The sequence below is a fragment of the Schistocerca americana genome, chromosome 1 (genome assembly GCF_021461395.2).
Source record: "Schistocerca americana isolate TAMUIC-IGC-003095 chromosome 1, iqSchAmer2.1, whole genome shotgun sequence".
NCBI classification, from domain to species: Eukaryota; Metazoa; Arthropoda; class Insecta; order Orthoptera; family Acrididae; genus Schistocerca; species Schistocerca americana.
This window is the reverse complement of record NC_060119.1, coordinates 533,309,948-533,323,469: the sequence shown is the minus strand read 5'-3', so window position 1 is coordinate 533,323,469 and position 13,522 is coordinate 533,309,948. Positions and strand designations below refer to the sequence as shown.

The following is a 13,522-nucleotide window of genomic DNA, read 5'->3' as shown; positions in this document are numbered from 1 at the left end:
TATTTGCTGTGAAAAAGATAATTTGTGTTCTGTGAGGCATCTAAGTGTGGTATGCTTTATGTAACTACCAAATGCCTTTGTTTTATTTAACAAGTACATATTATCAAATAAGTAACAGGGAATGATCAAATGATCAACATCATTGGAGCATTTACATTCAGTATTTCAGAAACACTCATTATGCATCACTGTCTAAGTAAGACATGTCTGCGTTAAGCTTCAGTGTAGTGGCACTGTCATTTAGCAGATTTTTTTGTAATTTCTGTACCAAGATGACACATTTGTTAGTGTAACGTAATTCACAGTATTAACTTAGCACTTGACCATCCACACATTTACACCTACCTCTGAGCGGCGGGCTTGAAGAGAGATTCTGTCCTCACTGAGCACAAGTGCAAAAAGTACAAGCGATATAAACTGCGATGTATATGCCTTTGTGGATGCTACACCAATCTCAGGGCCAGCATTGATATGCACACCACAATGTGATTCTCGGCAGATAGAACTTCCTACAGTATTAGTTATACCAACTATAAGGGCTCCACGGTTCTTGCAGTATCTGAGAGCCATCAGTGTGTCTGCTGTTTCACCTGTTACGGGAAAAGAAACAAAGTGTTGTACAGCAAGTTACTTATTCAGGAGAGATTAATTGTAAATTAAAAATTAAACAAATGAAGGTAAATAAAAGGTGAACATAATTCTACTTATGAATAAAAGAAAAACAAATATAAAGCTTTTGCTGCCTGAATTCATTCATTCATTCATTCATTCAAACAATGGGTAATCTAGGATGGAATGTAACAATACGAGAGAAGGAAAGTTGCCAATCACCAAAAATATTAGACAGGCTAAGGACTTGGCACCTAGTTTAAGAGATGCCTGATGGCACAGGATGGATTTCACTTTATGATTTATATTCTTAACCTTCCGTGTTTTATCATTAGGGATAAACAATATTGACACATGAGTGGAGTATCTGTGCTGGAACCCATCCCATCAAATATTGTGTGTGTGTGTGTGTGTGTGTGTGTGTGTGTGTGTGTGTGTGTGTGTGTGTGGTTTTTTTTTTTTTTTTTTTTTTTTTTTTTGGGGGGGGGGGGGGGGACTTAAGTGAGAAATAGAACTTCCAGAATGACATGGAAATGTGTGTAGTCAGTGCGAAAAGGTCAAAGATAGTGCCCAAAAAAATTTGTAAATCAAATAAAGTGAAGGATCACATTCTGAGGACACCAGAAACCAGATTATCAAGGAAAATTATTGAGAAACTCTGGAATTTGAAACAACAAGGAGGATGGCTTAAGGAAATAAGAGAGGATATGGAAGAACTGGAAATAACTCTGGATTATTTGCAGAACAAAACCCCAAATTTAAAGAAGTTGAGGGACACAGAAATAAGATTTAAACCAAAAATTGACAAACGACATACAATGAAAAGGGTATTTACAGATAAGGAACGACGAAAAGCATCGGAACGAATGAAGAGATACTGGGCCACTCGGAAGGGGAAAATACCAAAGAAGAGGACCAGAAATGATTGACTGAAGTGGTCCAATGAGGCCGTAAAAGCAGAAGAAGAAGAAGAAGAAGAAGGAATAACAGATTATTCATTAGTTATTGCATAAAGTTACATGCAAACAACAGATAAAATAGGAAGTGCAACAGAGGCAGGAAATTAAGGATGAAAGTTCTTATGCTAAAGCTGTGATCTGAGAAAAGTGGAAGGGTAACTGCTATTTTTGCAAATAAAATAACTGGGCCTCAATTACTTCCAACATTGCTCATCAGATAGGTAAGATGATGATAAATTTAGAATTGTCTACTATTAATGAAATACCATTTTGTGACAGTTGTACTTCATAAAATAATGTTCAGAACTTGACATATGACAAAGAAATGTATAAGAAGCTATGAACAGGATGCAAATGTACACCAGGCATTTAGCCAAGGACTAAAAAAGAGAAGCAAATATGATCAGCAGACAGGAAATTAAATATGCATGGTGGATGCATATGAAACTGAAGGACACTAGACCTCTGACATTTTTTTTTTTTTTTTGTATATAAAATTAATTTACCCTTAATTAATGTGAGGCAGAACACTATTTTCTAACATACGTATAATATTAGATTATGTTGACTTATTAATCATTGAGAGAGTTAATGAATGCTGTGTCTGTTGCAATTCTCAAGATAAATATGTCCCTGGGTAGTGCCAAATGGCAAGCACTCACAAAGCTGACCTAGCAGTGACCAAGTTATTGTTTCATGAACCCAAAGTTCCCAAGATGAAGGTACGACAACATGACCTGTTCTCAGCATCATAGTGGAACACTACGTGTTTTCCAGACATCAGTGATCTTGGCATAGCTTCATTGAACATGAAGACAATAGGTACCTGTATTTAAAAAGACACAAATAAAAGTAAACGTTTAATAATGAAGCAACCACTGACAAAGAGGTAAAAGGTCATTCAGTTTGAACACAAAACCTCTTGGACTCTGACCACACCTGACCTGTACACATTTCTACAAGTACATGGGAGTTTGCCTGATTTGTTCTCTTATTTTCTTGTGGCATTTAAATAAATTTGTGGAAATTTAGAAAAAAAACTTGGGGATCACCAACAAACACACCAAACAAACATGAGTATGTCAATGATTAGTCATCCCGCTGAAGTTCCATCTGTACATATTACTAAATTAAAGTACCCTGCCAAGTTGTTCTTTCTGTATGTGAAGGCTAATCTCAGAAACTGCTGTATGGATTTTGATACACTTTTCATTAATGGATGGGATTCATGAGGAATGTTTGTGTATGTAATTTACTATCACTATGCCAGACAAGCCACCCAGCCATAGATACTTAGTTCTACCCATACAAAACCAGGGCACGTCACTAGTTTAGCCAAATGAGTTTCAAGCAGTTTATAAAAATTCATGTGAGGTTATCAGTTACCCTCATCTGCCTCCATACATTCAGAAAGCACTTAAAAGAAATATATGAGCTATCATGAATGTTTAACATTTTTATCTTAGGATATTTCATTCAAACCTTATAATCCCATCAAGCAAGGGTCCTAAACTCAAGATGTCTATGTGATTATCTTATAAATCTAAAAACAAAGATGATGTGACTTACCAAATGAAAGTGCTGGCAGGTCGACAGACACACAAACAAACACAAACATACACACAAAATTCAAGCTTTCGCAACAAACTGTTGCCTCATCAGGAAAGAGGGAAGGAGAGGGGAAGACGAAAGGAAGTGGGTTTTAAAGGAGAGGGTAAGGAGTCATTCCAATCCCGGGAGCGGAAAGACTTACCTTAGGGGGAAAAAAGGACAGGTATACACTCGCACACACGCACATATCCATCCACACATACAGACACAAGCAGACATATTTAAACATATTTAAAAATATGTCTGCTTGTGTCTGTATGTGTGGATGGATATGTGCGTGTGTGCGAGTGTATACCTGTCCTTTTTTCCCCCTAAGGTAAGTCTTTCCGCTCCCGGGATTGGAATGACTCCTTACCCTCTCCTTTAAAACCCACTTCCTTTCGTCTTCCCCTCTCCTTCCCTCTTTCCTGATGAGGCAACAGTTTGTTGCGAAAGCTTGAATTTTGTGTGTATGTTTGTGTTTGTTTGTGTGTCTGTCGACCTGCCAGCACTTTCATTTGGTAAGTCACATCATCTTTGTTTTTAGATATATATTTCCTACGTGGAATGTTTCCCTCTATTATAACCATATGATTATCTTATAAGCTATAATACATTTTATCTGAATTGTAACAGGGATGTCATTTGTTGTTGTGATTGATGTACACTGATGACAAAAAAAAAAAGAAAAAAAAATTGCCAAGGAGGAGGTGAGCAACAGAACTAAACGTTGGTAGGCATGTTTCTACATCAGAAAATGATATCTTGTCAAATTTCGCACCAGTTGCACAAGGGTGGTGTTAGTAGCGCCACCATGAGAATGCAAATCAGGTTTACTTTAATGCACACTGTAACGGTCCTGAGCATTAGTTATTCCTGAGATTGGAAAGGTGAGTTATGTTAATCAAGAATGCCTTAATGGCATCTTTGTTGCATTAAGCAACACCTTACTGAGTTTGAATGAGACCGCGTAAAAGAGCTATGAGATGCTGGATTTTTTTTTTTTCTGCGATATTTCATAATGACATGGCAGGCCTTAGTACATGACTGCTGGCAGCAGCTTTCATGAGAATGTATAGTCGCAAGAAGACTGGGCTCTGGATATGGCCATGTGGCACTGCCGAGACGGGTGACCATCGTGTCCGGTGTATGGCTTTGATGCATTGTACTGCTTCTGCAGCAGCAGTTGGTACCACAGTGACACAATGAACTGTTACAAATCAGGTACATCTAGGACAGCTCTGAGCCAGATGCCCTGTAGCATGCATTCCACTGACTCAAACAACCGCCATTTTTGACTTCAGTGGTGTGAACCGAGAGCTCATTGGAGGCCAGGGTGGAGGTCTGTTGTGTTGTCTGTTGAATGCTCGTTCTGTCTTGATGCAGTGCCAGTGATGGCCATGTTGGTTAGGAGGAGGCACGTCAGTCTGGTGATTCAACCTGTTGTGCTGTCATTTATAACAGCGTTCAAGGGGGTGTTTCCCAATAGGATAACACTCATCCACATACTGCTGTTGTAACCCAACATGATCTATAGAGTGTTGACATGTTGCCTTGGCCTGCTCGATCACCAGATCTGCCTGCAGTCAAGCACGTATGGGACATAATCAGACAACTCCAGCTTCATCCACAAGCAGTATTACTGTACCTGTATTGACCAACCAAGTGCAACACATGTGGAACTCCATACCACAAACTGACATTCGGCACCTGTACAACACAGCACAATGCATGCACATTTGCATGCTTGCATTCAACTTTCTGGCAGTTACACTGGTTATTAATGTACTAGTATTCCACATTTGCAATGGCTTTTCTCACACTTACATTAGACTGTGACCTTGCAATGTTAGTCACTTAAATATGTTACCTAGATAAATGTATTCCCATAATTTCATTAATTTACATTAATTAATTTTTGGTGTTGTGATTTTTTTTCTGTTAGAGTATTTTAAAAATTCAGAACAGCAAATTTAGTGAGGACACTAGAGACTCAACAAAGTCAGCAGGATCATGGAAAGACTTAATAGGTTTCACTCTCGTTTCCAGTTCAGCTACACTGCTGGCCATAAAAATTGCAACACCAGTAAATACTAAATAATAAAGTGTTACTTGTTGTATGTCCAAAAGTGTTACTTGTTCTATGTCCACAGAAGGAAAAATACAAGATTTAATTTTTTGGTGATTTTGGCGGAAACAAGGTGTGAAATTGAATAAAAGGGGTGCTGTTTCTAGCAGCAACAATAGCTCTAACCCAGCAGGGCATTCATTGGGTGAGAAATAGTCAAACATTCTCTGTATCAAGTTAGGTCAGGATGGCATGGGCAACATGTGCCCTTGTACTATCTTGTTGAAAGATAACATCACAGAGACCTCAGAGGCGAGTTACAGCCACTGGCCTTAACACGTCATAAATGTAATGCTTTCTGTCCAAGTTACCAGCTACATGAACCAGAGTTGACTGTGTTGGACACCCAATGGCTCTGTGCCTCCACGCATGGGTATGTGCATCATGGTGCTGTACACAAAACTGGGACTCATCTGAAAAGATGACATAGTGCCATTCACGTGTCCAGTGTTGCTATTGCATGCACCATGTAGGGCATGCCTATCTCTGCTGGGTACTTTGGATGGCATCACACCGTCTGTGTGGATTACTTATCTTGTTGCAAATAAGTTAATTTCCTTTCTTAAGGTTTTTTGACGCGGCTGTAACTTCTGTGACATGGCTGTTTGATCCTGGATGGCCAAATGAACATTGTGTCTGCCCTCTCAGGCACTAGTCATCTTGGGTTGCTGAGATCCTACACAGCTTTGAGTACGGACTTCCTGAGCCCATCAATCTCATATTCAGACAATTTTCTTGGATCCTGAGCAATGAGTGCAGCATCACTGGCGAACAATAAACCACAGACTCAATAGGCCACAATTACATTGCTGTCTAATTTCAACATATGCTGGTAGATGTTTCTCCTTCTTACATGAGGCATAACATTATCTTCTCATGACCAACCACCATTCAAATGCAATTTCTGAATGAGAAACATGCTGCATAATCTTTCCATATATACAGAAAGTAGATGACATTATGTGTACCTACTGTATGATGGTTGTGCTGAAATACCAATCATTTGGAAGTACAAGCACATACAGTGCGTTTAAAATTAGTTGTGACTCTTGATGTTTGGATCAGCAGATACAGTTGCCCAGGTAACACCAATAGTGAGCCAGGTTTTTCTACCACACTGCCAGAGGTTGGCTGGTAAAGCACCCGTGTTGCCATGTGATGTCAAGTGTTAGATGCATATCTGCATTCATCAACTCTCATTGAAAGTGGTTGTTTTCTGACTTTGAAGTGTTCTGCAGCCATCAGGTATTGTAAAGAAGTGTTTTGTTTGGTGTTTGATTAATAACAACAGTGTACCTCATCAGAACATGAGGTTTACATTAAAAGTTGTCATCCAAGATCACGTTCATGAAGATAATGTTCTGCTGCAAAATATTCCTCTGGATTCGACAACAGTAATGGACAATGTGCCAACTGCTCTGTTGTGATTGATAAAGCTCCAATAATGCAGTGGGTCAGCCATACCAAGAAGATAGTCGAAGAGAGGGATTCATGAAGCTGCGAGGTGAGTGTTGAAATAGTATAATATTAAACTAGCAATTGAGGGAAAGACAGGTCAGTAGTTTATGAAAAAGACCATTCTCAATATAAAAATCTACAGCAATTCTCGCCTCACCAGCTATCGATTGTCCTTAAAAATTACATTATTTCATTGAAAAAAATCTGAAGTTGCTTGTATATCACGATAGGCAGGGAAGTTTCACATATTAATCATAAGGCAAATTAATCTCCTCTTTCATTTGCCAAAATCTTGTTTCGATATCTCAGACCATTTTTGAGATACGAGGGATTTGTGAATATTTCATTCTGGCTTTTTCACCGGGCACATGCGTTTGTGACAGTGCGCTCTTTACATACATTCCATTTTCTTGAGACTGGAGACAGAGAGCGATATCCTTCCAAGTTTAAAGAATAATTCAATGTATTAGCTACATTTCATACACAGCAATATATGACGTAACATGCACCAAACACAAATCCATAGCGACCCTTATTTTTCACTGCAAACTAAGAATTTCTTGTGGTAGTTTACCTACTATCGAAATATCACAATAACTATTATCATTAACGAAATGATAGCTGGCTCATCATGAAGCTGATGAATTAAATTATAGATGTGTGAAAATTAGAGTTTATTAACGAATAGTTTCTTTAAAGTCGTTCAAGAAAGAACACAGATTGGCCGGCTTGCGTGGTTTGCTGTTCACGCAGTCGAGCAAACCTCACAGGTTCTGCACCAAGTAGGTCTGGCATTATAGTGTAGTCACCTGCTGATGCACTCAGCACACGCTGGCAACTATGCTTCCCTCCACTCGCTACTTACGGAACTGTCAAAAGTTGCAACTAATTTTAAACGCACTATAGCGTACGTCATGCAATTTGATGTGAGCTGTATACAGTCTGCATGGTGTTGTCATTTTAGTGGCAAACAGTGTAGTTCATTTGAGCGTATTAAAAGTAGTTTCGCATGACTCATGGTCAGAGCTTAAAATACAAATCTGATGTGATGCTTCAAGTGTCAAACAGTTTAGCACACTACCCTGGTTTATCAAACTACCCTCGATGTGAAAGACAGGCGCATGTCAAAAATTATGTTGAGAAATAGAATGTATAAGCATGTAATTTTTTGCCATTTCTTTAGATTCTAATTCAGTGTTTTGCAAAGACTGTTCTAAGAACCTAGGTTAAAACTGGACCAAAGATCTAAAAATATCTAGTAACAGTGCTGATTCTAAGACCAGGATGACAAATTCAGAATTTGCCATAGGTATCTCAAGAAAAATGTGACAGAGTTCTGCAGCTACACAGATGCCAGAAAGATGCATATATACCTGCATTAAAAATGTGTATACTGTATGACAACAGTGAGGGAAATTGATGTACAGTAGTTTTACTCTTGTATATACCTGACTGAGAAATGAAGAAGCAGACATCGTCACGGAAGACAGGAGTACTCCTGTCCAAGAAATCTGATGCTAGTTCCACCATAACTGGCAGTTCAGTCAGTTCCTCCAGCAACTGGCGTGTGGCAACAGCGGAATGGTAACTTGTGCCACATCCTATCAGCATCAATCTTCTGCATCGCCTTATTTCTGGAATATAATCCTGCCAACAAAAACCAATGCCCGTGTGGTAAAAAGTTTGATTAGGCAAGTAACAGAATACAGTTCATTGCCATATTTAGAAGTTGTAATTTTTAATTATTTATGGAAATTTTGGAAAAATAACAGTAGTAGTGACATATTTCTTTAATGGAAACAATTAAGACATTGTGCAACATCTTGTAGCAAACTCCTATACTTGAAAGTAAGTTAAAATTAAACTGTTTCAGTCACATTTTCTACTAAATTCATTTGAATATTTTGTTAGAAATTGCAGTAGCATGACCCCAAGAAGTACTGTGAGTAAATACTTTAGGTGTATTGGTGACAAATGACAACACTGTAAAATTAAAAATCAGCTCAACAAAATATTTACATTATGCTTTTGCATTTCACCATACTTTATGAAGTTCAGAGGATATTTTTTATCTTTTGAAGGGAAGAAATGTTTATTTACAAAATAGTTCACAATAAATATAAGAGACACCAGCTCCTGTAACCGAGATTGCTAACACATGCCTGTGTGGTGGCATACTACTCTGAAGTAAGCCGGTTCAAATCCAAGTGGTGAAAAATTTTCACTGCCAGTATTAGGTTGGCAAGGGGAGGTGAGCTGTGGTCACATGAAGTTCCAGACTACCACCAGTCTTTGTACAAATGTCCTGGATTAAATTCCTAATCTCCTCACAGTGTCTCATCAAATGAGGGTGTATGACACTGTTTATGATGCTGATCTGGTTGTCAAATGGGGATGTTAAGTTAGGTGGCACCCTTGTTGCTAGAGGAATAGATTATATGCCAGCTCCAATTTTATCCTTTCCCGTACCTTCATCCTATAGCTGAGCCCAGCAGTGATAGGATGGCTATGTTGTCAGGATGACGAATGGCTAAGGGTTGAGGCTGGGTGGCAGTCTGAAGAAGAGCCAGGGAGTAGTGACTGTTAAAAACATTAATTTATTTTCTACTTGTAGACCAGCACTGTATTAATATGGGAAGGCGATCATGTGCCTCTGCCCCATGGTGAGAAGGCCAGTAGCCAGCCAGCCAGCTGCTAGTGACCATCCAGCTGGCTGCAACACTTGCTTGCACCCTTGTTTTGCTGACACCTGCACTCGATGCCCAGCATATTGCACAGGACACAGCACTGGTGTCAGTTGTGTGTGCAGATGGACAGGAATTTTGCAGCAGTAGCCTTCTCTACAATGAATAACCGCAGACAGGTAGCCGAGCATGCAATGAGGAGGTGTGCCCACCACAAAGTAGGTAGGTGATTGCTGTACCCAGGTTGCAACAAACTACCCCCGTGCAGGAGTCCAGCTGCTGCTGGAGTGAGCCAGGAAGGCCTGCGGCACCAAGTCTGGAGGGAGGACTTGGTGCAGGAAGGTGGCACTGCAACTGAGACTCAAACCCGTGGCTACCACTGGTGGCTCCACGCCACTTTCTCATCTGGGTTAACCCCTTCATCCTGATAGACAGCTGGGCTGCAAATGAATTTGCTACAAAATTGACAGCTGTTTATTTGCGAAAGCAGCTCACCTGTTACCCCATTGTGCTCCTTTAGTCGTCTACTCGGCAACACCATTGAAACCCCAATGATTGAGAAATCCTCTTGCCTGTTGTCAAGCATTACCACAGCAATGGCATGTTACACCTAGCAAGCCTAGCCCATCTCGCAATAAATCAACATCATTGTTACCTTAGTCCAAATGACGACACTCCATGCTCATCACTTACTCTTCGAGCACATCACCTACAGGTGGCTAATGCAATATTCCACTGCACCTTCTCAAAGATTTCACCCTTAATTCATGACAACTCAAACCCAACACTACATTGTACAAACATTCAACACAGCCATCCCAAGGCAGAGATGCCCACTTCATACTTCATAATAGGTCAAAGGAAGGCAATGGAAAACCATAGCCACTAGGACCCTTCCAAGAGCAGCATTGTAGGATTCCTGTTTTTGTTGTCCTTTGAAGTGATGCAAAAAGTATCAAAGGGAGAATAAAAATGGAATATTTAGTATGTAAACCATCTTAGGCTGCAGCTAAGAACTAGTTGCATGAGATTAGAAAATGTTATATAGGTGAAATAATTTTCAATATCAGAAGCAATGATGCAATGTTCATTTCTCCTACTTATATCAGCTAGTTATTAATTTATTTATCATATGATGACAGAAGAAAGTATTAGATAACTATTGACGACAAATTTATAAATTTCTTCACAAATACATGCAACCTAGATCCATAACTAATAGCCCAGTCAATGAAGACCTAAATAGGTTGAATAAGGGGAAAAATTCATGTAGTCCAAATTTTCGTATGGTGATAGGAGGGAGTGTTATTAACAACATACTAAACATGCTGCATCCTAATCAGTGGAGGTTGAGGGGTTTGAAGGTCAATTTTTAAAATTTTTCTTGAATAACTCTAAAACCACATCTTCCAGTGAAAATGTTACCCAGTACGAAAGTAAACACATTAATTTTTCGACAAAAAAGGACCTTTTCCACTTTGCAGAGAATGGAAAGATCACAGATTATTGAAAATAGTGTTTTAACGGATATTTATCATTAAATAAAATGGGTTAAGACAAGTATTAAATATGTGTACCACATCTAAGTGCAGAAGAGCCGTATTAAGGAATAAATTGTGTTCTTACTGCATTTCCCTCCTGATAGGTCTGTGAATTGAAGAGTGAACAGGCAAGTCACTAAACAATCTGCACCACTACATCACAAAAATCAGCTACTGGGTGTTTCACAGTTATACTGACTCTTTAATAGAACACTTTACGAATTAAAGGTGCTGCAGTGTGCAGACATGCTCAGTGAGTTTTACTTAACACAAAGTGCCTTAACACTACATGGAAACAGGTATGAGTTACTAGAGATATGAAAGCAAGAAACACAAATGGACAAAATCTGTGTAAATCCCTGTGCTGTTGCACACTGCTAGAGGGGAAATTGTTACTTATTTGTCCTGTATAACAGCTGAAGCAGTCTTCCAGGAAAGGCAACACAAGTGCTGCTTGCTTTTTCAGTTTATAGGCAGACTATTTCTTCCCAAAATTTGCTGTCCAGTTGTCATATGTGAGTGACAAAATAATTTCACTAAGCTCATGTTTATGTAATGGAGTTATTTGCAGTTGTTAAATGAGCTTTTAAAATATGTTCCCATAAATGAAAAACTTTATTTGACAATAATCTGCGATCCACATTTTTCCAAAAGAGTGTTGTCAAGTGTAGAGTAATACAAACCTATTGAGTTTCAAAGAAATCTTTGTCTTCCTTGAATATCTAATGGCATCATTTTCATAGAACAACACTTTTCATTTTTTTATGTGATGAAAGTCACAAGAAAAATTCAGATCATCAGTGAAATGGTTGAAACTGTTTTCTTTAATCCGCTCCAGAAGGCTCGGTTTCAAACTCGTTGCAGCACTTCTAAGGTCACTCTCCACATTCAGGTGACTGTGGTGTGTCATTTCCATGAACTGTGGTGTGTTGTTTCCATGATGGCTACAGTTGGCATAAATTTATCCCTGACAGTTGCAGTGGGCTGGGTGCAGCAGCTTTGCTTGATCAATAGCATAATGGAATTTTGTAAATGTCTCTATGGCAACACCACAGTGTTGTCTAAGTTCTACAGACAACATTGGTTTCACTGCAGCTGTTTGCACTTCATAGTTGAAAGCTGGCAGCAGTGCTGCAAGCTGTCAGAGATTTTTCTTACACCATCTTGATTATAGTGTTGAGATTCCAATCTCAAATAGTAATATGGATGAGAACTGTACAAGGACTTAGGGCTTCCTTTGTCTGTCCTAGATAAATAGGAAGGAAACTACAAAATTCTTCCAGACCCATTTACTGAAACTGTTCTTTAGTACCCTAATCACTTTTAAAGTGAGCTGCAGCCTCTTGTATTTCATCAGGAGGTGCATACACATCAGTTGTGAAGGGTGATCTTACTAATTTGCACAGCCAGTTTTCTGAAGACAAATGACGCAAAAAGTTTTTACTCTTCTTGAAGTCGTTACATGTGTTCACTGATAATAACTCTCAACTTTCTGATATTGGACTGCTGTCTATCTAAAACTTCGTTGAAATGAGGGAATGACTAAGTTAGTAATGGAAACATCCAGGAAATACTTACACCATTGTGACTTTTCCAAGAAAGGCCTTGTGGCATCATAGGCATCCATTATTTTGATGTTTCTACCTGGTGGTTTCAAATTTAGATTATTCAGGGTTTCAAGTCTGCAAGATATGTTAGAGGAAATATAAAGCCATCATCAGTGAGTGAATGATGAAAATCAGCTTTTCCTTGACTCGAAAGAAATATGGTGAGGTGACAGGAGTGGTGGGATAGTGATATGCACACATACAAATAGCAGCAGTATTGCATACACAAGGTATAAAAGGGCGGCCAGTGCAATGGCAGAGCTGTCATTTGTACTCAGGTGATTCGTGTGAAAAGGTTTCTCACTTGATTATGGCTGCACCACAGGAACTAACAGACTTTCAATGTGGAATGCTTGTAGGAGCTAGACAAATGGGACGCTACGTTTCGAAAATTGTTAGGGAATTCAATATTTCAAGGTCCACAATGTTAAGAGTGTGCCCAGAGTACCAAATTTCAGGCATTACGTCTCACCGTGGACAACGCAGTGGCCGATGGCCTTTACTCAATGACTGAGAGCAGTGCTTGCGTAGAGTTCTCAGTGGTACACTCTGTTCATCATAAGAATAAACCTGATATAAACACGATGTTTGGTCAGAAGCCTTAGCACACTTACACTGACGCTGTTACGCTCTTGGAAGCAGGTCCCAGTTACGTACGAGATATATTATTACTAAGTTACGTTAAATGAAACTTTAAGGTATTCGAATGTATTAACAGCCATCAACATATTCCTTAATCATGCTTGAGCTACGTAGCTTTTATTTTAAAAAATCATGTACGACAGCCTCTGTACTGTTGTGCTCTGATTGTTGCACTGTTAATATGCAGTATGAAAGTGACTGAAGCTGCTTACAGTTCCGTAGTGAAACACACATGTGCAACACAGTTAAAAAATGTCGAGAAATAGGTTGTTCTCAATATTTTTCATAACTTTACAGTGATAAT

At 39.0% G+C, this 13,522-nt stretch overlaps 1 protein-coding gene across 3 annotated transcripts in view; it reads right to left on the bottom strand.

Moving 5' to 3' along the window:
* The window catches only part of LOC124605466 (glutamine--fructose-6-phosphate aminotransferase [isomerizing] 1-like), a 156,959-nt gene that overhangs the window by 11,425 nt on the left and 132,012 nt on the right, over positions 1 to 13,522 (bottom strand). For all 3 annotated transcript variants that reach the window (XM_047137170.1, XM_047137178.1, XM_047137187.1), the window contains 2 exons: positions 8,193 to 8,391; positions 346 to 590 (listed from right to left, as the gene is read on the bottom strand). In XM_047137170.1, the coding sequence (XP_046993126.1) occupies positions 346 to 590; positions 8,193 to 8,391 (444 nt within the window). The remainder of the gene's footprint in view (positions 1 to 345; positions 591 to 8,192; positions 8,392 to 13,522) is intronic.